Genomic DNA, 26,174 nt, shown 5'->3' with positions numbered 1-26,174 from the left:
TATATATATCTCCAGTACATTAAAGCACAAAGTAAACATTTCCATTCCAAAAGGAAGAAACAGGGGCACAGAAAAAAAGGGATGGTACCAAGGAAAGACTGAAATCCAGCTGGATAAACTATCTGGAGCATATGGCATGATGTTTTCTCCCAAAAAGGCTTGTGTGGCTCTACCCCTGTAGCCTTGCTGGTTTCAGCCCACATGGCCTTTCTTTCTGTTGGCTTGTCTATACTCATTCATTGCAGCTTTCCTTGGAAAAAGGTCCACAGTACTGGCATTTCTTAATCTTGGGGGTCTCCAACACAGCTTTGGCTTCCTTCTCATATCACCATGCATCCCGCTGTCAGGGGCTGCCCACAGGAACTACAAGCTGCACTTTGCCTGGCCTCCCAGGCCTTCCTTTGAAATATCAGTGGAAGCATCCATGATGCCCTAATTCCAACATTCTGCATTTCTGCAGAACTAGCACCTGGTGTTTGATGCCAAGGTCTGCGCCCATCTCAAGAAGTAATCAAGCCTCCAGCAGCCTTTGAGTGCCTGGGTGGCTAAGCATGGTGATACAACTTCTGAGGTGCCCTATGCAAGCAGGACATCCCACTGAACTCTTCTCAAGAAATTTTTTACTTTTATACCCTAAATCCTAAAGTGGGAGTGGTCTTGCCAATTCCTGAGATGCCCTCAAGCTATCTTTCCTATAGTCTCTGTTGAAAGTATTTAGCATGTCTTTCGTGGCTGTATTGTTTTAACAACCAACCTTCCTTAGCCCCAAATATACTCGTAGTTTTCTGGCCAAATTGTTAATTTTTCAAATCTTTCTGCTTTGGTTCTTGTTCACAATTTTCACAATAAACGGCTAAACTGCAGCAATACCCATGACACTGCCTGAATGCTACGCTGCTTAGAAATTTCTTCTACCAGATTAAGAAGTTCAACACCTTTAAATTCAACTTCACTGAAAGTCTCAAGACATGGGCAAAATGTAGACAACTTCTTGGCCAGACTATAACACAAATGGCCTCTAGTCCAATTTCCAACAGAGTCTTCCTCCTCTTGTTAGAAATACTGTTAGACCAGGACGCAAGAAAAGCCACTGACTCTAATTAAAATCAAATTAAAGCAAGCTTATTATTTCGACCGGCCGGGCTGCCTCTCACTCCCAAAACCTCGGGAACAAGACAGCAGCAGCAGCTTTCTGCAGCCCAGTTTATAGCCCAGAAAGTTACAAAAAGGGGGGTTACAGATAACAGAACTCTGACAAGCAAACCACAAATGGTAGTTTACATTTTTGCTGGCCCCGACATCAGAATTTATGAAGGTCATTAGAGCCTCAGAGAGGGTCGTTATCTGGCCAGGGAAGGCCAAGATTTGTGGGGCGTCACTAAGGTTTCAGAGAGGGCTGCTATCTGGTCAGAGAGCCAGGCATAGGTGAGTTCAAGGCACAGGCAGGCATTCCAAGCAGGTTCAGAATTTGCAGTAATTTATAGTAAAGTCGAAATTAGCTTTTCATGGCTTTGTGGTGAGATGGCTCCCAATTTTAAGAAAAGATCAGGTTGGGTCTATCAATACCAGGGTACCACAAAGAATCAAACATGTGTTCAGAAGTAGCTCAGCAAGGAAAACTTTATTTCTGTAGAAATGTGTGCTACTGAACAAAGTCTGATAAGCAAGCACATTTGGGCAGGCAGTCCACCTGTTTTTAATCCCTAAATCAGCACTGATCTGATAGGAGGAGCTCAGGGTCCAACTGGCTAATTTTAAAACTGGTGAGAGCAAAGGGAAAGTGGCTACGATTGGATCTTATATCTCAAGGCAAAATACTATTTTCTAAAATGGACCATCAGGCTTTATATTTCTCAGTAGTCCTGCCCCTTTTTCTTTTTATACATTTTGATGTCATTTTCATTTTTGTTCTTGTATGCTTTGGTATTTCCAACCATCCTAGATACATTAACTTTTTGAGGTGGAACCCATGGTAATGAGTTCTCCCCTTTTACAATCGATCACCATCCCAGTGATTAGGACCACTTGGTAAGGTCCTTTCCAGTTCAGCTGAAGCTTGCCTTCTTTCCAGGTCTTGATTAAAATCAAGTTGCCAGGCTGCAAGTGATGAACTGAAAACTCCAGAATAGGAGTCTGAACATCGGCTCAGAGTAATCATACCAGAAGGGAGGGGGGTGGGGAAGAAACATAGATCTCAAATTGACTCAAAACAAACGTGTGACAGAGTTTTTGTGATATTTATAAGCACTCCTGATACATAAAATACATTTAACTTCCAATTCTAGTGTAAAGAGATAATTCTATATAGAGCTTATAGATAAAGGTCAGATTTATCCAATTATAGAACATAATAATATACATAAATCACCAATTAATTAAATTTGCCATTTTTATATAAGTCTAAAAGAGATTACCACTAAAGACAAGTTTAGTTTGGAGAATACCAGGTTGGTAAACTGTTCTCCTAAGCTTTCAGATATATATAATGTACACATTTCTCTAGTCACATATATTTAGGGTATCTAGCAAAGCTGACTCAATTCATGTTTTAAAAATCTGTCCAAAACTACACTGAGATTTCATCTCACTCCAGTCATAATGGTAACCATCAAGAATACAGACAACAATAAATGTTGGTGAAGATTTGGGGGAAAAGGTACACTCACACATTGCTGACAGGACTGCAAACTGGTGCAAGCACTAAGGAAAGCAGTATGGAGATTCATCAAAAAATTGGGAATGGAACCACCATTTGACCCAGTTATCCCACTCCTCAGTTTATACCCAGAGGACTTCAAATCAGCATACTACAGTGATGCAGCCACATCAATGTTTATAGCAGCTCAATTCACAATAGCTAAACGATGGAACCAATCTAGGTGTCCTTCAATAGATGAATGGATAAAGAAAATGTGATATATATATATANTATATATATATATATATATATATATATATGAATACTACTCAGCTTTAAAGAAAATGAAATTATGGCATTTGTCAGTAAATTGATGGAGTTGTAGAATATCATGCTAAGCAAAATAAGCCAATTCAAAAAAACCAAAGGCTGAATGTTTTCTCTAATATGCAGAAGCTAATTCACAATAAGACTGGGGGCCACTAGAGAAGAATACTATCACCTTAGATTAGGTAGAGGGAAGTGAAGGGAGGGCAGGGGACGGGATGTAGAAATAGGAAGGATAGCAGAATGAAACAGACTATATATATATAGACAGACTACATGACAAATGTGATTCTACAACTGTATACTCAGAAAAATGAGAATTTATATCCCATCTATGTATGATATATCAAAGTGCATAAATGTATTCTAGTGTCATTTATAACTAATTAAAACAAATAAAAAATTAAAATAATAATAATAATAAATTTATCCAGAAGAGAATGAATCCCCACTAATGCCTCCCTTTTTTTTTCCTCCTTAAACAAAATCTTGGTCAAAATAACACTGACCACTGTTCTCAAGGTCCCTTTGGTCCAAAGGGCCTTACTCACTTTTAGTAGACCTCCTGTACTCCAGCAAAGCAGGCTTTGTTTCCTTTTCCTGGGAGGAACTTGCAAATGAAGTTGTTACCTTTGGGGTGGGAATGTTATCTGTACACTTACCACAACAAATTTTATCTCAGGAGAGGGACTGAACAATCAGACATATTTAAAAAAAGATACTGTGCCTTAATCTTTTCCCTACCAGGTTGCATTCAAGGGGTTGGAGCACAGGATATTATTGAGCCTGACCTGCATTCCTTATCATTATCATAATGCCATCAACTTTAAGTGAGTTCCCCCTGTCAACTATATCCAGAAGGTCTTTTTTGACTTTTTTTCTTACACTAAGCATACTGATACTCAGTGGAGGAGGCCCTTTCCATTCCTTTCTTTAGGTTTCCTTAAAGATCCCTTTACATAGGCTGCCAACAAAACATAGTTTGGTCTTTGTTTCTGTTCTTCCCAGGCATTATACATCATAAATGCACTATCAACTAGTTGTGAGGGTTTGTGTCAGTTTTCTCCCTCTGTCCATTGAAAGTCACATTGTCTGTAGAGACTGTTAGGGACCTCTCTATACAGAAATTATAATGTCCAAGCCAAACTCCAGGAGGCCCATTTTATCTTTGTAGACAACAGGCAGGATTCCATCCAAGGGTATCCCCTGACCAAATGGGTACCCTATTAGGAATTAAAAGGGCAGACCATGTTTGTCCTCAGGTTATAATCTAATAGCACTGGAACCCACTGCTATATCCTTTATATCCTTTATGACTGGCAGCTTTCACCCCCTGAATGAGATAGAAGAGTTAACCACCAGGCACTCAAGGTCCCCATTAAGGCTTTTTTCAAATGTAAAGACCATCCCTAGAGGTTAAACATTCTAGTCAACTCCTTTGTCCCAGAGCAGCAAAGGGAAATGGAAGTGGGGGTAGACCCAAATGCAGGTTACAGAAAAATTCAAATTCAAAGACTAAAAGGGAGTAATCAATTAGAAATTCATGGGCCAAGCCAATAGCCTTGGTACCTCCCAATGCCTGTATATTTATAGCCTCAATATTTTTTTCAATATCTATTTAGCATTATCCAGAAGCCATAAGACCTGAGACTAGTATACCAAATAGACAAAGCCCTCTGTACGTTCCCACTCACATCACAGGATCTCTAACTTCTCTCATTCAAATAAATATTACTCCTTTCATTTTTGTCCTCTGCTAGCATCTGTGGATGAACCCATGAGACAGGAACCCAGAAAGAAATCAATGAAGCTTATAGCCCATATGGACCCCACCCACCAGCAAAAGTGGTGAACTGAGAACCGTTCTCAAAAAGGGGCTGGAAGGCAGGGCCAAGACTGGATCTTCTTTGCCCATTTCTTTATAGCCCAGGAAACCTTCCTGGAACTTTTTCCCCCAGCCCAGGGATGGTATCCCTGGCCCCATAGCAAGATGATTTGCAACTGCATGGGGCCAGGCTGAGAAAGAGTGCTGGGACTCCTGGTACTGAGTTTAAGGAATTTAAATCTTTTCCTTTTTTCATTTACTAATGTATAAAGACATATTTATTAGACCCAAATATATGTTACCTCATAGAATTCAAGGAGCTACGAGTATTTGAATTCATCCTAGCTGATTTTTTTAGTATTTTAATTTTGCAAATTAATCAGATGTCTCTTCTAACAACACATTTATGAAGATGAATGTTAAAACCAATATACCCATTTCTAACCTAGGTTCATGAAAACCAAGGTATCAAATAAGCCTAGTTATTACTTTAAGTCAGTTATTTGTGCCAAAGAAAAATCTTTAGAAGCAATGGAAATTATACTTTAAACGTTTTAAAGAAAACAAGAGTCTGATTTTTGATTGGCAGGTCACCTGGAAAATCATGCGGTTAAAAATTTCAAAAGCACATTTAGTCTTACCAATTTAGATTGACCCTTTTTGTTAAAGTTTTATTTAAGCCACATGAACTGAAAGGCATTTGGATCCATTCATTAAATTTATGAATACTCATTTATCCCCATATTGAAGGTTTCTTATACACCCTGGGTTCTTCATGTGCTCAACTCCCCTTATTCAGTATTTCTTTCACACCTACCATGAGTGTGGTCTTGTGTTTCTGAATAGAGATTCTCAGTCACACAAAACTACCAAGAAGTACTTCTTTCTCAAGAATAAATTTTCCTACATTAGTCTGTGCACAAAGTTACCTGGTTGCCACTGAGCTTTCCCCATGTTGCCAATCCACTTTTGATTTTGGGTCTGTTCTTGGTCTCAAGGATAGCAAGTTTCCTCCCTCATTCTTAAGCCACCACAACAAGGCACAACAAGTTTTGAGGACTCCCTCCTCAGAGGGAGTCCTCAAAACCCCTTAGATGACACATAGCCTCATGTTAAGTGCCAAAATTGCTAGAAATACCAGGGTGCCACAAGGAAATCAAATGTGCTCAGAAGTAGCTCAGCAAGGCAAACTTTACTTCTGCAAACATGGTGTTACTGAACAAATTCTGGCAAACAAGCACCCTTGGGCAGGCAGTCTGCCCATTCTGTGTTAGGGATAACCCTAACACAGCACTGCCCCTTTCTCTGATAGGAGGAGCTTTTAAGGTCACAATCTATGCAACTGGCTCATTTAAAATTGGGGGAGGCAAAGGGAAGGGCTATAGTTAAAATGGCTACAATTGGATCTTACACCCCTATTAAAGATAAATACTATATTCTGAAAATGGGCCATCAGACTTTCTATTTCTCACACTCTGAAATCTCATGAGCCCACTCTTTACTTTCCACAGTCAGATAAGCATTCTGGTCTTCTGCGCTTCCATCAGAATCAAACCTTAAGCTCTGCTTACAACATTCTAAAGTTTTTCAAGCTTACATAGCTAAACTTTCCAAAAATTTCTCCCACAAATTCCAAAAATCTCCAAAGGCTTCAGAACCACATGGTCAGGTTAATCACACCAATTACCCCACTTCTCAGTATCAATTTATAAGTTAGTCAACTTTTTTACTGTGACTAAAAGACCTGACAAGAACAATTTTAGAGGAGAAAAATTTTATTTTTGAGTTCACAGTCTCAGAGATCTTAGTCCACAAATGTCTAGTTCCATTTGTTGGGGAGTGAGGTGAGACCGAAAATCATGGCAGAAGAGTGTGGTGGAGAAAAACAGCTCAGGACATGGTACCAGGAAGCAGAGAAAGGGGCTGTCCTCACCAGGACATAAGCCCTAAAGGTACACCCTTAATGAAATACCTCTTCCAACCATACCCTACCTGCCTACAGTTACCACCCAGTTAATCCTCTACCAGAGGATTAATGAACTGAGTAGGTTTAGGCTTTCAAAACCCAATCAGTTTACCTCTAAATTTCTTGCATTGTCTCACATGAACGTTTAGGGACACCTCATATTTAAACTGTTAACAGAGGACTACATTAATTAAGATATAGGATACAAGGGAGAGGGTAAATTTAGAAGAAAAAGGGTAAATTTAGTTCAAAAAAAAATTTTTGAAAGGGATGTGAGTCATGGAATGATATTTATTGCCTAAGATTAAAACTGTGTTGTTTTATTTTTGTTTCTCCCCTTTGGATGTCTGAGACAGATAAATCCTATAAGTAAAACTGGGATTGGGCTAGAAGACAGAGGATGGTACTACAGTGCACCCAACACAGGGAAGGAATTAGTAGGTTCAATTGGAGACAATCAAAAAGCAGCCAATACTAGAGAATAAGAATGATCAAATTATGTTATATGCACACCCGAATATGGCATAATGAATCTCATTATTATGTATAATTATAATGTACCAATAAAAATTTTTTAAAGGGGCAGCTATTGGAAGGTAGATAAATAGATAGGTTTTTCCCAGGAAGAAGTATATAAATAGCCCCCATTACATATGTGTGTCTAAATAAAATGGTCAAGAAAAGTGATCCAAATTCAAATGTTACCCAAGGTGGCAGATGTTTCAGATCTTTGAACTGAGAAGTTCAATGGCTCATGAACTGAGAAGTAGCAATTCAGGAGAGTAAGGCCACAATTGTGATAAATAACCTTTTGACAGTGGCTAGAAAGCATACCAGAAATAGAGGCTTTTACTCTCACCAATTTCTAGCATTTTCCCTAGAATATGGCCAGGCAAAATGCTGCTAGCTACTAGAGCTCTTTGTCATGGTCACAGATCAAACTCACTCATATAGAAAGTCATCCAACCCTCGTAACCTTTTCCAAGGTAAACAGGAAAGCAATCAAAACATTTTTAGCTTACATGGAAGAATATCTCTGTATCTGTTTTTTTCTCTGTTCAATGGTTCATTCCCATAGTTGAACTCACCAGGTAGATTCTTAAGTTCCAAATCCTTCAAAAGTAAAACAAGAGAAAGTCTTGATTTACTATAACAAAAAAAAGAAAAAATATCATCTTTGTTTAGTGTTTGTGATCCTTTAACCCTTTTATGATATGACTTGCTATGTAATTCATTATTTAATAAAGCAGATAAATTAGAACCTCATTTAAAAAGTACTCTATATAATATCCTAAGCTGGAGATGCTAATCAATGAGTTCCTTGATAAAAAAAAAAAAAAGTTACATTTTTTTAATATACTTTCTCCCTGAACTTCATGGTTTTCCTTTTTCATAACCCAAGGAAACATCAAATGTTAATTTCTTAGGGCTTAACCATAAATCTATTATTTCATAAACAAATAACAAAATATCTGCTTTTAAGATATAAAGTCTTAAAATTTATTTCTTGAAGCTTGGACAATAATTCAAATAGTCTTATTTCAAAAAAATTACTTCACCAAGTGTAAATTCCACAAACATTTATCAAGTATTTAGTATGCTTCTGGCACTGATTTAGATATTGGAATTCAATCATGAAGCAGAAAATGGCTTCAACCTTGAAGAGAGAATATAGTAGGCAGAGAACACATAAATCAAATACATAGGACCAGTATACAGAACCAATAGTACTAATGACAGCATTAGATTTATGCCTGAACTTCTTCATATAACTTGAATTGGTCCTGAGTGAGTCATCAAAAGTCAGCCATATTAAAGTCAGTGAGTGTGTGGAAGCAAAGAAGGATAGTGAAGGGATGTCATTTCAGGTAGAAGCCATGAAGACATATATATCCTCTTGGGGAAAGAATAAACACCATGGTAACAAGAGCACAGAGCTCATGGTCTATGACAGAGGTAGACTAAAAGTAGGAAATACCTTGTTCTATACACAGTCACTCCTCAGTATCTACTAAAATCAGTTCTGGAAACCCCCATGGATGCACATGGATATCAAAATTTGTGAATTCTCAAGTTCCTTATATAAAATGGTGTAGTGTTTATATATAATCTATGTGCATCATCTCATGTACTTTAAATCATCTGTACATTACTTACACCTAACATAATGTAAATGTCATATAGTTATTATATTGTACTGCTTAAGTAATAATGACAGGAAAAAAGTCTGTACATATTTAGTAGAGATGTACATTTTCTAATACTTTTGATCAGTATTTGGTTGAATGCATGAATGAGGAACCCACAGTCAACTATAAAAAAGAAACAGGAATTATGTTTTTATGTACACAAGAATAAGCTTCCAAGAAATCCACCATTCTCTATAAATAATATACAATAAAAAATTTAATGAATGATAAAAATATAAGATCTGCCTCATATAACCTAAGAACATATTCTGACTATATTTGTGAGTAGCTATATCCTGGTTTGTGAAATAAACTAAGGATGGCTATCCAAAATCTTGAAAGAAACAAAAACAAAAAAGAAATTGGGAGTTATCAAATCTGACACAATTAGAATATTAGTGGACAAAGTCTGAGACCATACTTTTAATTTTTATGTGATGCTAGGGATCGAACCCAGTGCCTCACACATGCTAGGTAAGTGCTCTACCACCAAGCTACAACTCCAGCCTGACACTATACTTTTTAAAAAGTTCTTCAGTTTGCCAGGCACCATAGCACATGCCTGTAATCCCAGCAGCTCAGTAGGCTGAGACAGGAGAATTGAGAGTTCAAAGCCAGCCTCAGCAATGGCGAGGCACTAAGCAACTCAGTGAGTCCCTGTCTCTAAATAAAAGGGGCTGGGGATATAGCTTTGTAGTAAAATACCTCTCAGTTCAGTCCCCAGTACCAAAAAAATAAAAAATAAAAGAAAGAGAGAAAGAAAGAAAAAAAAAAGCCCAATCTTATATCAAAGTCTCTGGAGAGTCTTTAGAGAACTGAAGAGACACACAATGGTAGTCATTATCAAATAACTCAAGGTAAATTCTAGCTTGATTGAAGATTCAAATGCTAAAAAAAATTCAAAAAAGCATTAGAAAAAAGCATGAAGTAATTATTCTGATGTGGGACTGAAAGGGGTTTTGCTAAAGAACATGAAAAGTCAGAAGCCCTAAGATTAACATATTGAGTATTAATAGCTTATTAAAAATGAGCTCTTTCTTCATGATAAATAGGTGTATGTGCACTTGTATGACATGAACAGCAGAGATTATTAACATAGGTAATACACACATGGAGGTAATTTCTTCATTATATAAAGAATTGTTAAAGAATAAATAGGCAGGACACAGTGGCACATGCCTCTAATTCCAGTTGCTCAGGAAGTTGAGGCAGGAGGATCACAAGCGCAGAGCCAGCCTCAGCAACTTAGAAAGACTGTCTCAAAATAAAAAATAAAAAGGGCTGGGGTTATGGCTTAGTGGTTAAGAAACTATGGGTTCAATTTCTGGTACTAAAAACAATGAAAATTTTGGCAAATAATTGGAAGTAGCAGTTCATTGAAAATGAACACAAAATGTTCAAAAACATATGGAAAGATAGATACTCCTTTGTTATTAAATAAAGGAAAGACATTTATATCATGAACAAAAAATCATTTGTCATTTAGATATGGGCAAAGAATTAACCCTTTGATAACCCAAAATACAGATTGTCTTTCTAAAAATGACACATATACACAGGTATATGAAGAAGGACGATTGCTGTTTATAACAGCAAAGCCAAGAACAATCTGCCTTGCTCTTGGATAGGCAGAATTAATATTATCAAAATGACCATACTACCAAAAGCACTATACAGATTTAATACAAATCCGATCATTGCATTAATGATATGGCATTCCTCATAGAGATAGAAAAAGCAATCATGAAATTCATCTGGAAAAATAAGAGGTCCAGATTAGCTAAAGCAATCCTTAGCAGGAAGAGCGAAGCAGGTACCATCACTACACGAGACCTTAAACTGTACTACAGAGCAATAGTAAAAAAACAGCATGGTATTGGTACCAAAACAGACTGGTAGACCAATGGTACAGAACAGAGGACACAGAGACTAATCCACAAAACTACAATTATCTTATATTTGACAAAGGTGCCTAAAATATGCAATAGAGAAAAGATAGCCTCTTCAACAAATAGTGCTGGGAAAACTGGAAATCCATATGCAACAAAATGAAATTAAACCCCTATCTCTCACCATGCACAAAACTCAACTCAAAGTGGATCAAGGACCTAGGAATTAAACCATAGACTCTGTATCTAATAGAATAAAAAGTAGGCCCTAATCTTCATCATGTGGGATTAGGCCCCAACGTCCTTAATAAGACTCCTAGAGTTTAATAATTAAAACCAAGAATCAATAAATAGGATGGATTCAAACTAAAAAGTTTCTTCTCAGCAAAAGAAATAATCTGTGAGGTGAACAGAGAGCCTACATCCTGGAAGCAAATTTTTACCCCTCACACATCAGATAGAGGACTAATCTCTAGGATATATAAAGAACTCAAAAAGCTAAGCAACTAAAAATACAAATAACCCAATCAATAAATGGGCCGGGACCTAAACAGACACTTCTCAGAAATGAATATACAGGGCTAGGGATGTGGCTCAAGCGGGAGCACTCTCGCCTGGCATGCGCACAGTGCTGGGTTCGATCCTCAGCACCACATACAAATACAGATGTTGTGTCCACCGAAAACTAAAATAAATAAATATTTTTTTAAAAAAGAAACAAATATACAATCCAACAAGAAATATATGAAATAATGTTCATCATCTCTAGCAATTAGAGAAATGCAAATCAAAACTACTCTAATATATCATCTCACTCCAGTCAGAATGGCAGCGATTATGAAGACAAACAACAATAAGTGTTGGCAAGGATGTGAGGAAAAAGGTACACTCCTACATTGCTGGTGGGACTGCAAATTGGTACAGCCATTACGGAAAGCAGTATGGAGATTCCTTGAAAATCTGGAAAAGGAACCACCATCTGACCCGGCTACCCCTCTCCTGGGACTATACTCAAAGGACTTAAAAACAGCATACTACAGGGACACAGCCACATCAATGTTTATAGCAGCACAATTCACAATAGTTAAACTGTGAAACCAACCTAGATGCCCTTCAGTGGATGAATGGATACAAAAAATGTGGCATATATACACAATGGAATTTTACTCAGCAATAAAAGAGAATAAAATCATGGCATTTGCAGGTAAATGGATGGCATTGGAGAAGATAATGCTAAGTGAAATTAGCCATTACCCCCCAAAAAATGCTGAATATTTTCTCTGTAAAAAGGAGGCTGACTCATAGTGGGGTAGGGAGGGGGAGCATGAGAGGAATAGATAAATTCTAGATAGGCGGAGGGGTGGGAGGGAAAGGGAGGGGGCAGGGGATTCGCAATGATGGTGGAATGTGATAGATATCATTATCCAAAGTACATGTATTAAGACACGAATTGGTGTCAACATACTTTATATACAACCAGAGATATGAAAAATTGTGCTGTATACATGTACTAAGAATTGTAATGCATTCCGCTGTCATTTATTTTTTTAAATCAATTTAAAAAAATGAACTAACATATTAAAATAAATAAATAAATAAATGCCCAACATATGAAACTTTGTAAAGAAAATAAGATATTTATCCATATCATTAACTGCCATGCAATACTTAAAAGATAAGCTATATATGCTTATATATATATATATGCTTATATATATGTATATATGTATATATATATGTGTATATATATATGCATATATATATGCTTATATATGTGTGTGTGTGTGTGTATATATATATATATATATATATATATATATCTGAAAATTTTGTTTTATGGAAAAAAAATTAAAGGCTGGTATCATGAATAAAGTACATGCCAAAAAATTTTCTGAAAGTTTACATGACAATCTTAATAGTAGAAGAGGGCCCTAGGTAATTGATAGAGACACAGAGGCAGCAAAACTTTCTACATATTTTATACTCTTTTATGCTATTTGACATTTTTACCATGTACATATATTACTTTTTAAAATGTAGTATTTAAAAATAAAAACAATGTACTCTACTCAATTAAAAAAAGGCAAAAGAAAAGTAAAGAAAAATCTCTGGTTATAATACAAAAAAATATTATACACAGACTTTTGTTAAGAAAAAAATATTTACCATAAATTCCTGAGTGGTACCATTTTCTGCTACTTTATTTGCAAGCATTTTCAAACAATTCTTGATGGCTAATCGTTCATTAAAATTGAATATCAGTGGTTGAATTTGAGCCAACTGAGCTAGCTCTTCTTCAGAAACAATGTCTGTTGTATCTAAAAAAGGAAAAATTTCACATTTGTAAGTTCCTTATATGTGTATCAAGGGAAGTTCACATTTAAGTTCCTTATATGTGTATGAAGGGAAAATTAATTTCCATTGAAATTAAGGGTCAATAGAAATTAATTCTTCCAAAAGGCAAAGGGTCTATCGCCTTGAAAGAGACTACCTTTGTTTTGAAAAAAACATGCTATGTATCTTGAAATTACACAAAATTCCTTTTTCTTGGAGAAAACCATTCAGTTGTAAATATAACAGAAAGTATTCTGTTTTACAATGTGAATAGGGTATAGGATTGATAATTATGTCAAGGAAAGAATATATAAGACTTTGGATTAATAAAAAAAATAATGTTTTGCCTTCCTGGAACCAAGTATTTAGAAGTCTTGGAGTCTGAGATGAGAAGATATGGAGAGTCCAACACATGTCATATTCTACTAAAAACAGATCTAACATTCACACACACACACACACACACACACACACACACACACTCTCCCCTTCAAGGATAGTCAAGATCTATACTATGCAATTAACAAGACTAAATGATAGATATATATTAATGCTTTTAACCAATGATAAGTGAATACATTCTATTAAATAACACATGCGGAATTTTTGTTTCATGATGATCTTTTAGGTCACATTGGTAATCTAGGCTCCCAATATCTGAAATCTTACACAGCATATCCCCAGGTCAAAATGCAGTAATCCAGAAACCAATAATAAAATAATGTCTTAAAAGTTTCAGAATTTTGAGGTAAAATATTTACATGAAGCCAGTTCTCAAAAATTTCTTTCCAATGACAAATAATATGAGCCAAAAATATCATGTTAACATCAGCAAAAATATACAACAACAATTAATAAACAAAGAAAAGGGTATCCGTATTTATAAGAATCTGCACAGCACCAGGCATCTCATCTTGTCTTACAACCACACTATATCCAGAAGCCCTTTGTAAGGATAGGATAAGAACTATTGGCTGGGACCAATAGTCACAAAAATTCTAAATCCTCATAAATATTTCTAGCCTTAGTATGAGACAAATTCTAAGCAGTCCATAAGGGAAGATTAAATTCATAAAATTACCATAAGAGTAGAAGCTATTTCAATCATCTTTGAGCCCCCCCAACCAAAATAAAACAAAACCCTTAAAGCTTCCCAAAGGGTTCCAGTTTTGCTGGGGGAAAAAAACTGAGAGAAATTCACAAAGAAAGGAGGAGGTAGGACACTGCTGTCAACTCCCCAACACTGATTCTACCCTGATTGTTAGCTAAAGCCACTCATGTTTATTCCGCACTAACATGCTTGTCAGTAAATAATTCAGAAATAGACATGTAGTGATTTGGGCAAGGACAAGCAAGGAGAAGTTTATTCAGGTCTTATAGGTAAGAAAAGTAAGGCTATCTCCCACCCCATCCTACTGTCCAGACATAAAGAAGCATAAGGTCCTAATTATCACAGATAATCCTCAGGAAACCATAAAAAAAAGAGTTGCACAAAGCAGAAATGAAAAATGTAAAAAGAATCATGTTCTGAATGATATCACTATGTAGCTAATCATATCAAACCTAGAATCCTTTCAACCTTTGGACCTGAAATGTATTTAATCATTAACATCATTTTAAATTTTATTTCTTTTTCTTGCAGTCTGGTCCAAGAATTTCTATCAAAGTATATAGGTCATGCTTTGGCTATAAATAATGTCAATCATTCCAGTCAGCTTATAGAAAGGGACTTGACTTAGGTATTTGGTGCTGGCACCATAGTTGAGTATACTTCAAGAACAGGTGCTTTCCTCAGTATGATTCAAGAATACCACAGAGTGACCTGCCAAGAGAAGTGCTGTCTTTGCCACAATGATAAACTGAAGAAGATGGAGACCAGTATTCTAACTACTAGTTCCCAGATAATGCCACCTAAGCAACAGTGAAGGAATTATAAAGTCATTACCAAAACTGTTGGCTCTAGTAATATATCACCTGAGCTATAATAAGGACCAGGAGTGCCATGCCTTCTGTCAGGTGAATGACTCATTGAACATTCATGTCTTGATTGAGTAAATATAATAAGTCAAGCCAATCACAATGAATACGAGGAAGTCTTGGAAATGTAATTTTGTTTTCCTCCCTAGGTCATAGGAAGGTACACCAGGAGAAGAATATGATCATTGCTGAGAAAGATGTCTTTATATCAGCCATATATTGTTTTTTCCATACTCTTTCAGATTTCTGTTCATTCTCCTTATCCCATCAGAATACTTGGCATTATTCTCAAGCAAAATGCAGACTTTAAAATAAAGTATAGTTTGCAGTGAATGATAATAAGATTCAAATAAAATAGAATGGAAATCAAGAAGAACTCATTCATGCTTAATCAGTAAGAGACATCTAGAGCTATATATGTTCATGGACAAGGTGGAAATTAAAATGGAGAAGAAGATTAGTAATGCAATACAACACGCAAAATTTTTTAAAAATCTATTCTGAAATGGAAGATAATCAAATAACTAAAATGCATCACATATGCATCAGCTATAGAAAGAACTAATAAGAAAATGAATTAGGGTTCAGAACATGGCCGCGGGTGAGGAGGTAGCACTCCCATAACCTACTCTGCTACGCTGGCATTCAGCGACTTCAGAACGACTGGATGCTGTCTGGTCAGGAACATCCAGCAAAGTTGGGCTGAGGTGAAACCTAAGGGAGGAGTTTGAGCTTCTCAAAGGCTGCAGCATGCTCGGACGTGGGTGAATCCAGGCCACTTTGCACATGGAGGTACTGGCTGGTTGACCCACGACCCGCCACAGTCAGAGGCAACTCAGCGCTATGGAGACCCGCGAGTGGCGTAGAGAAATGAAACTTCGGATCCTGTGAGGAGATGCCAACCCAGCCTCCACGGGCCAGCGGACCAAGATCTGAGGTTGGGACTTAGGAGAGACAGACCAGATCCACCCTTCCCATTGGACATCCTGGCAAGGAGACCGGCATCCACCATGGCAGAGAACTGACGTCATCAGAGTTCGGCGGATGGGATCGCTTCCCAGCGAAATCAGTGACAACAGGTATGTGACCCTCAGCATACCATATCCATACAGCTGGGAAAACTCAAAAATCTCTTCCAGCTCTCCCTGATAGTGATTATTGGAGCCAAGGGAAACAGGAGGGGCACCTGACCTCCAACTCCCCCTCCCACCAGCGGCGATAGCCGAGGCCTTTCTAGCCATCTCTCCCGGGCATGGCTAATGGAGGGAATAAGGCAAAATAAGCTGACGACCCCCAGCTCCCATGCTCCACAACCTTGGGGTCTGGGTGAATGGCAAACAGAGAGAGTGCCCAGTCGTTCAAGAGAACAGGACATCCAGGGGGCAGCAGGCCTGGAGTGTAGCTAGATCTGTGGAGAACAGCACCGGTGAGTGGGGCCTGGCTGGCAGGAGAAGGGGGCGGGGGCTGGAGACCAAGAGCAGCCCTGGGTGACCAGGATTGGAGAGCTGCCCAGCTGGGGAAGAGGAGCTGCCTCACAGGGATTGTTTCGTGCATCTTGAGGGCAGAAGCTTGGCCTGGAGGGCACAGCTTCACCTACTGGAAGAGAAGATAATAGAACTCTAAGTGCATTTTTCTTTTTTTTTTTTTAATTTTTATTTTTCCCTTTTCTTTTATTCTACCTATTTTTCTTCTCTTTTTCTTTAGTGACTTCTTCCTTCCCCTTCCCCTACCTTTCCTCCCAAGCATTACGACTTCTATTATGTGTTACTTACTAAATGCAAATTGGTGAATGTTCTGAGGCTATTTATAGTGTTACCAAGTCCCTAGCTACTCCCATATACTCCAGTCCATTATTAGAGTATTACCAGTAGAGTAGATCAAGTAAAATTCAGAACATCAGACAATGAAGACAAAATATATCATCTCGAAAGGAGTCTAGTCAACTCAGAAAGGCTGGTAAGAAACCATGAGCAAAATATCCAGGAGATTTGGGATATCATAAAAAACCAAACTTAAGAGTCATTGGGTTAGAGGAAGGTATAGAGGTCCAAATCAAAGGAATGAGCAACTGTTAAATGAAATAATTTTAGAAAACTTTCCAGACATGAAAAATGAAACGGATGTCCAAATCCTACAAGCCTACAGGACGCCAAACTTACAGAATCACAATACACCAACTCCAAGACACATTATTACGAAGATATCCAACACACAGAACAAGGAGAGAATATTAAAATTATAAGACAAAGGAGGCAGATTACATTCAAGAGTAAACCAATTTGGTTAACGTCTGATTTTTCATCACAGATGCTGAGAGCGAGAAGATCCTAGAACAATGTATTTCAAACGCTGAAAGATAATGGGTGCCAACCAAGAATATTGTATCCAGCAAAATTAAGCTTCAGGTTTGACAACGAAATAAAAATCTTTCACTATAAACAAAAGTTGAAAGAATTCGCAGCCAGAAAACCGGCACTGCAAAGCATTTTGGGCAAAACACTACACGAAGAGGAAATGAAAAACAACAACCAAAACCAAAAGTGGAAAGTACCTCAGTAAAGGGTGGGGGGGAAACTAATCAAAGAGGGAAAAACAAACCAAATTAAAAATAAATAAATAAATAAACAAACAAACATGACCGGAAGTACAAACCATATATCAATAGTAACCCTAAACATTAATGGCTTAAACTCACCAATTAAGCGACATAGGCTGGTAACCTGGATTAAAAAAAAAGATCTAACAATATGCTCCATTCAGGAGACTCATCTGATAGGAAAAGACATACACAAGCTGAAGGTGAAAGGTTGGGAAAAATCATACCACTCACATGGTCCTCGGAAGCAAGCAGGAGCGGCCATACTCATATCAAATAAAATTGACTTCAAGCCTAAGTTAATCAAAAGGGATAAAGAAGGACATTATATACTGTTAAAGGGAACCATTCACCAATAAGACATAACAATTATCAATATTTATGCCCAAAACAATGGTGCTGCTACGTTCATAAAACAAAGCCTCCTCAAGTTCAAGAGACAAATAGAACACAACACAATAATTATGGGTGACTTCAACACACCTCTCTCACCATTGGACAGATCTTCCAAACAAAAGTTGAGTAAAGAAACTATAGAACTCAATAACACAATTAATAACCTAGACTTAACTGACATATATAGAATATATCAAACATCATCAACTGGATATACTTTTTTCTCAGCAGCACATGGAATCCTTCTCAAAAATAGACCATATATTATGCCATATGGCAACTCTTAGAAATTATAAAGGAGTGGTGATAATACCATGCATCTTATCTGATCATAATGGAATGAAACTGGAAATCAATGATAAAAGAAAGAAGAAACAATACTACATCACTTGGAGAATGAACAATATGTTACTAAATGATCAGTGGGTTACAGAAGATATCAAGGAGGAAATCAAAAAATTCTTAGAGATAAATGAAAACACAGACACAACATATTGCAATCTATGGGACACAATGAAAGCAGTTCTAAGAGGAAAATTCATTGCTTGGAGTTCATTCCTAAAAAAAAAAAAAAACCAACAAATAAATGATCTCATACTTCATCTCAAAATCCTTGAAAAAGAAGAGCAAAACAACAGCAAAAGAAGTAGAAGGCAAGAAATAATTAAAATCAGAGCTGAAATTAATGAAATCGAAACAAAAGAAACAATTGAAAAAATTGACAAAACTAAAAGTTGGTTCTTTGAAAAAATAAACAAAATCGACAGACCCTTAGCCATGCTAGCGAAGAGAAGAAGAGAGAGAACTCAAATTACTAGCATACGGGATGAAAAAGGCAATATCACAACAGACACTTCAGAAATACAGAATTAGAAATTTTTTTGAAACCTTATACTCCAATAAAATAGAAGATAGTGAAGGCATTGATAAATTTCTTAAGTCATATGATCTGCCCAGATTGAGTCAGGAGGATATACGCAACTTAAACAGACCAATATCAATTGAGGAAATAGAAGAAGCCATCAAAAGACTACCAACCAAGAAAAGCCCAGGACCAGATGGGTATACAGCAGAGTTTTACAAAACCTTTAAATAAGAACTAATACCAATACTTTTCAAGTTATTTCAGGAAATAGAAAAAGAGGGAGCACTTCCAAATTCATTCTACGAGGCCAACATCACCCTGATTCCTAAACCAGACAAAGACCCTTCAAAGAAAGAAAACTACAGACCAATATCTCTAATGAACATAGATGCAAAAATACTCAATAAAATTCTGGCAAATCGGACACAAAAACATATCAAAAAGATCGTGCATCATGATCAAGTAGGATTCATCCCTGGGATGCAAGGCTGGTTCAATATACGGAAATCAATAAATGTTATTCATCACATCAGTATTCTTAAAGATAGAACCATATGATCATCTCGATAGACGCAAAAAAAGCATTCGACAAAATACAGCATCCCTTTATGTTCAAAACACTAGAAAGACTAGGGATAACAAGAACTTACATCAACATTGTAAAAACTATCTATGCTAAGCCTCAGGCTAGCATCATTCTAAACGGAAAAAAATTGAAGGCATTCCCTCTAAAATCTGGAACAATACAGGGATGCCCTCTCTCACCATTTCTATTCAACATAGTTCTTGAAACACTGGCCAGAGCAATTAGACGAAAAAAATTAAAGGCATAAAGATAGGAAAAGAAGAAATTAAATTAGCACTATTTGCGGGTGACATGAACCTATACATAGCAGACCCAAAAGGTTTTACCAACAAACTTCTAGAGCTAGTAAATGAATTCAGAAAGTGGCAGGATATAAAATCAACACGCATAAATCAAAGGCATTCCTGTATATCAGTGAAAAATCCTCTGAAATGGAAATGAGGACAACCAACCCATTCACAATATCCTCAAAAAAATATAAAATACTTGAGAATCAACCTAACAAAAGAGGTGAAAGACCTATACAAAAAGAGAAATAGAAGAAGACCTTAGAAGATGGAAAGATATACCTTGTTCATGGATAGGCAGAACTAATATCATTAAAATGGCAATATTACCAAAAGTACTCTATATCAAAATCCCAACAGCATTCCTCACAGAAATAGAAAAGGCAATCATGAAATTCATCTGGAAAAATAAAAGACCCAGAATAGCAAAAGCAATTCTAAGCAGGAAGAGTGAAATAGGCGGTATAGCGATACCAGATTTTAAACTATACTACAGAGCAACAGTAACAAAAACAGCATGGTACTGGTACCAAAACAGGCAGGTGGACCAATGGTACAGAATAGAGGACACAGAAACCAATCCACAAAATTACAACTACCTTACATTAGACAAAGGGGCTAAAAGCATGCAATGGAGAAAGAATAGCATCTTCAACAAATGGTGCTGGGAGAACTGGAAATCCATATGCAACAAAGTGAAATTGAATCCCTTTCTCTCACCATGCACAAAAGTTAACTCAAAATGGATCAAGGAGCTAGGAATCAAACCAGAAACTCTACATCTAAGAGAAGAAAAAGTTGGCTCTAATCTCCATCTCGTGGGGTTGGGCTCCAAATTCCTTAATAGGACACCTATAGCACAAGAGTTAAAATCAAGAATCAACAAATGGGATGTATTCAAATTAAAAAGTTTTTTCTCAGCAAGAGAATCAATAAGAGAGGTAAATAGGGAGCCTACATCCTGGGAACAAATTTTTATCCCTCACACTTCAGATAGAGCCCTAATCTCCAGAGTATACAAAGAACTCAAAAAATTAAACAATAAGAAAACAAATAACCCAATCAACAAATGGGCCAAGGATCTGAACAGACACTTCTCAGAGGAGGACATACAATCAATCAACAAATACACGAAAAAATGCTCACCATCTCTAGCAATCACAGAAATGCAAATTAAAACCACTCTAAGATACCATCTCACTCCAGTAAGAATGGCAGCCATTATGAAGTCAAACAACAACAGACGCTGGCGAGGATGTGGGGAAAAGGGTACACTTGTACATTGCTGGTGGGACTGCAAATTGGTGTGGCCAATTTAGAAAGCAGTATGGAGATTCCTTGGAAAGCTGTGAATGGAACCACCATTCGACCCAGCTATTTCCCTTCTCTGACTATTCCCAAAAGACCTAAAAAGAGCATACTACAGGGATACAGCTACAACGATGTTCATAGCAGCACAATTCACAATAGCTAGACTGTGGAATCAACCTAGATGCCCTTCAATAGATGAATGGATAAAAAAAATGTGGCATTTATACACAATGGAATATTTCTCAGCACTAAAAAATAACAAAATCATGGCATTTTCAGGAAATGGATAGCATTGGAGCAGATTATGCTAAGTGAAGTTAGCCAATCCCTAAAAAACAAAGGCCGAATGTCTTCTTTGATATAAGGGGGGCGACTCAAAACAGAGCAGGGAGGAAGAGCATGAGAAGAAGATTACCATTAAACAGGGACAAGAGGTGGGAGGGAATTGGAGAGAGAAGGGGAATTGCACGGAAGATGGAAGGAGACCCACATTGCTATACAAAATTACATATAAGATAGTGTGAGGAAGAAGGGAAAAAAAGAGAGGGAAATGTGTTACAGTAGATGGGGTAGAGAGAGGTGATGGGAGGGGAGGAGAGGGGAGGGAGAGGATAGGAAGGGGATAGGAAGGGCAGCAGAATACAACAGACACTAGTATGGCAGTATGTATAAACGTGGCTGTATAACCAATGTGATCCTGCAATCTGTACACATGGGAAAAATAAGAATTCATACCCCATAAAAAAAAGAAAAAAAGAAAATGAATTACTTTTTTAAAAGAGTTTAAAATAAGATAATAAAACAATATCATGAGGTGAGCGTCTGCTCACCTAAAGAGAAACTGTTGCTGAATTAATTTATAATTAAACACTTCAAGAAACAAAGCAGATGGCTAAAAATAAACTTATTGATGGGACAGATGCATATGTACATAAATTAATAGAAAGGGGAAAAAAACAGAAAAATACTTTATGAGGACCTTATGAGAGGCTTAGGAGAGCAACTAGAGACAGAATTAGGAACTAAAAATATTCTCCCTCATAGTGCATGAGTGCATTAGGATGTAGCAGCTTCTGCAGGAAAGGTACAAAGCCTCACCCAGGATCAATTTCCCCTAACTCCACAGATTAAAGCAAGTGGAGACTTTCTCTCTCTTCTTTCCTCCGCCACACTCTCCCACCATGATGTTCTGCCTCACCTCAAGCCCCAGGGAATAAAGCTGAAACCATGAGCTCTCAAATAAACTTTTCCTCCTCTATAGCTGTTCTGAATGGGCCTTTTAGTCACAGCAGTGAAAGAGCTGACTAAAACAGTGATCAATTAAGACATTACAGATATTAAAAAACTAATATGGTAATATTATGAACAACTCTATTACCATAAATTAGGCAATTTACATGGATGGAACAAATTCATTGAACGTGGAACAAATTCAAACTGTAAAGCCTCATTAAAGCAAGGAAGAGAACCTAAAACTATACTGTACTGTAACAAAGAAACAGAATGTTGTTATGGACTGAATTATGTCTGCCCCCTCCCTAATTCATGTTGAAGTTCTAATCTCCAATAATTCAAAATGTTACTATATTTGGAGATAGGATCTCTGAAGATGTAACTAAGTGAAAATAAGGTCCTTAAAGGAAGATAACAAGAATCAGACATACATAAGTGGAAGATAATGTGAAGTCAGAAGGAAGGCAACCTCTACAAGCTACAGACAGGGCCTCAGTGAGAAACCAACCCTTATGACACCTTAACTTCCAGCCTCCAGAACTGTCAGAAAATAAATTTCTGTTGTTCAAGCCACCTAGTCTGGGATATTTTTCTATGAAAACCCCAGAAATCTAAAACTATGTATTTTAAAACATCACAAGCAAATAAATTCCAGTCCCAGATGGCTTAAATGAATTCTACCAAACATATGAAGAAGCAATAATATCGATTTTATGTAAAATCTTCCAGAACATAGAGAGTAGAGAATACTTCCCATCTGAATATGTAGGGTCGGCAATAAAACCTGACACTAAAACCAGGGAAATATCACACACACACACACACACACACACACACACACAAACCAACAAATGAATATCCTCAGGAAAATACTAGCAAATCAAATAGCATAAAAAACAATAATACACCAAGACCTAATTGGACCTCTCCTAGGAAAGTAAAACAGGCTCAACATTTTAAAAATCAAATAGGTAACTCATTCTGAAAAATTACATGATCATCTCAATTCATATAACAAAATTCAAAAGCCATTCATGATAACTCTTCAGCAAACTTGAATTAGAAGGCACTTCCTCAACCTAATAAATGGCTTTAATATCGTAACAAAGTTCCAAGCTAGTACATTAGGTCAAGTAAAAGATGTGATAGGTAAACACACAGGGAAAGGTAAAAAAATAAAACTGTCTGACAACATGAATATTTACATTGAAAAGAGCTTCTCAAATTAATAAGTTCAGGAAGGTTTTTGAAAGATACAAGGACAGCCAGGCATGATGGCATATGCTTCTAATCCCAGAGGCTCATAAGGCTGAGACAGGAGGATCCTGAGTTCAAGGCCAGCCCCAGCAACTTAGCAAGTCACTAAGTAACTCAGTGAGACCCTGTGTCTACATAAAATACAAAACAGGGCTAAGGATGTGGCTCAGTGGTTGAGTGCCCCTGAGTTCATTTCCTGGTACCAAAAAAATAAATAAATAAATAAGATACAAGGACAATATACAAAAATCAATTATATGTTTACATATTAACAACAATGGAGTTAAAATATTTTCATAAGTTCCATTTTTATAAAATATCACAAAAACATACTTGATACAAATCAAGAATTTGATTCAAATCCAAATGCAGGATTCTTCTTTTTTGATATGAACATTTAATATAATAAATTAACTAAACATTTGTTTTCTTTTGTAAATTATTAAAGGGAAAAAGTTGGAGAAGACAGAAAAAAAGAAAAACATAAAGATGTTATATCCTCTTTTAGAGAAGGAATAGGACGACCCTGTGTGTAACTGAAAATGGTTTCCATCATGCCACAAACTCACCAATATTGACTATAATACTTTTTAAACAATCTAATCAGTGTATATTGTTATCTCATTGTGATTTGATTTTTCATTATCTGATTCAAACTTAAGTTGAAACACATTTTTATACTTCTTCTGTGAAGTACCTGTTAATGGCTTTTGATCATTTTTCTATTTGGTTCTTTTATTTTAACAAAATGCAGTTTTATATTTTCTGGGTATTATTATTTTGCTATTATAGACTTAAATAACAGAACCCAAGAGGAGTCTAACTTTAGTCCTAAACTGAAACTGAAAAGGAGAGTATTGAGAAAGGATTGTCTTTCCCTGAGAAATGTACTACTCTAACAGCTAGGTCATAGTACTCACTATTGAAAATAAACAAATTTCATATAGCACCAACATTATTTGTTGCTCAAAGACCATCATAAAGTGAAACAAAAACAAACCATCTAGTCATCATGTCTGAACATCGGCAGAACTAAGAACAACTCCAAAAATACTGACTGTGAGTTACTAGTTCTTCTATGGCTCAGAACATAACCCCTTTTCCTTTAAAACCCATCTGCTTGGCTAGGAATTGATCTGAGAGCTCAGGATTTCCTGTTGTTGCTGCAGTGGTAGCAATGTAAATAAAGCTTCCTTCTTTTTTTCAACTCAAGCTAATAATACTCCCAAAGATGTGACTCCATGGAAGTTTTAATATAACATCTACATGTCCAACAAGATCACATATACACATTATGGTACAGTCATACAATTGAGCATTACATTTAGCTTTTAAAAGTTATAGGGTAAATGTACATTTATTAAAAAGACATTTATTAAGGAATGTGTTGTTATTTTCAAAATGTATCTAGATTAAAAATGCCATTTCTGCCTAACATGTACAAACCTAGTATGAGCATCACTACCTACATCCAAGTTGAAAAAAATACTAAGCTATGATTTTGTTGAACACATTAGAGAGCTGAGATTAGAAGATAACCAAATAGTCTGAAATCTAAGGTAAGAACAGGTCCATTTAAAGAGTGACAGCACATAACACTGGCTCACTTGTAGTCAATGACAGAAAGAGATGTCAGGAACAGCACAAGGGCTAAAAAAGTATTTAGACATAAGCAACATATTGCTAAAAGAAAATGTAGGTTAGTACAACAGTACATAACCCCAAGAAGCTAAAGACACAAAGAAAGTTGACACATACTCACAGACACAATCTCACAGACCTCCAATTGGTCTGAAGTAGAGCCCCTTCCAGAGCTTACTACTACAAATAGTATTACATCATACCAGCAAATTCAGGAGAGTCAGTCTTTGATGTCCCTGCAGACTCTTCATCATCACTGTTCCACCTGTCTCTTTTCGAGGCGGCACTGGCATTCCACACATTGTGATCACTCTCACTAGAAAAAAAAATGTGTATGTGGTTCAAAGAATATATACACACATTATGTCTAATATATGTATCTCTAATATCTATATTCATTATTCAATAAAGAGTCACATCTATTTCAGTTCAACCACCTACTCCATTGTCATCAACTGGACTGATGCCTTCTGAGATAATTTTAAAATTCTATGTCTGATTACAAACTTCATCTCCTATCACTTTTACCTGGCTTGCAAACTAATCATCTTGTCTCAATCTATATCTACTCACCTTCTCTCCTCCTTACCTTGGCAGTGAAAGAGAAATACTGAAGTCACTGGGATTTCTGACACTAGCAAAGAGCCACTTGGAAAACACTGGTATGCCTCTGGTCAATTTCCTCTAAAATTTGTCCACTGCAGCTATCTCCAAGCCTCTACCCTCATATGGTCCTTATCTTAATCCTCTGCCTTAGTAAAAAAGTAGTCCCTCCTAGACAATGCAAGACAAAATTTACTATTTTAAAACATACACTCAAATGCATCAATATTCTTCATTACTCTTTACTTTGTCCC

At 36.7% G+C, this 26,174-nt stretch overlaps 1 protein-coding gene across 1 annotated transcript in view; it reads right to left on the bottom strand.

Moving 5' to 3' along the window:
* The window catches only part of Ptpn20 (protein tyrosine phosphatase non-receptor type 20), an 86,527-nt gene that overhangs the window by 39,070 nt on the left and 21,283 nt on the right, over nt 1-26,174 (bottom strand). Inside the window, exons 5-7 of the mRNA XM_015498955.1 lie at nt 25,521-25,633; nt 13,001-13,152; nt 7,779-7,869 (exon numbers count right to left, since the gene is read on the bottom strand). Coding sequence (XP_015354441.1) covers nt 7,779-7,869; nt 13,001-13,152; nt 25,521-25,633 — 356 coding nt within the window. The remainder of the gene's footprint in view (nt 1-7,778; nt 7,870-13,000; nt 13,153-25,520; nt 25,634-26,174) is intronic.

This window comes from Marmota marmota, unplaced genomic scaffold (assembly GCF_001458135.2).
Source record: "Marmota marmota marmota unplaced genomic scaffold, marMar, whole genome shotgun sequence".
Classification (NCBI taxonomy): Eukaryota; Metazoa; Chordata; class Mammalia; order Rodentia; family Sciuridae; genus Marmota; species Marmota marmota.
This window is presented reverse-complemented; position numbering and strand designations above follow the sequence as displayed.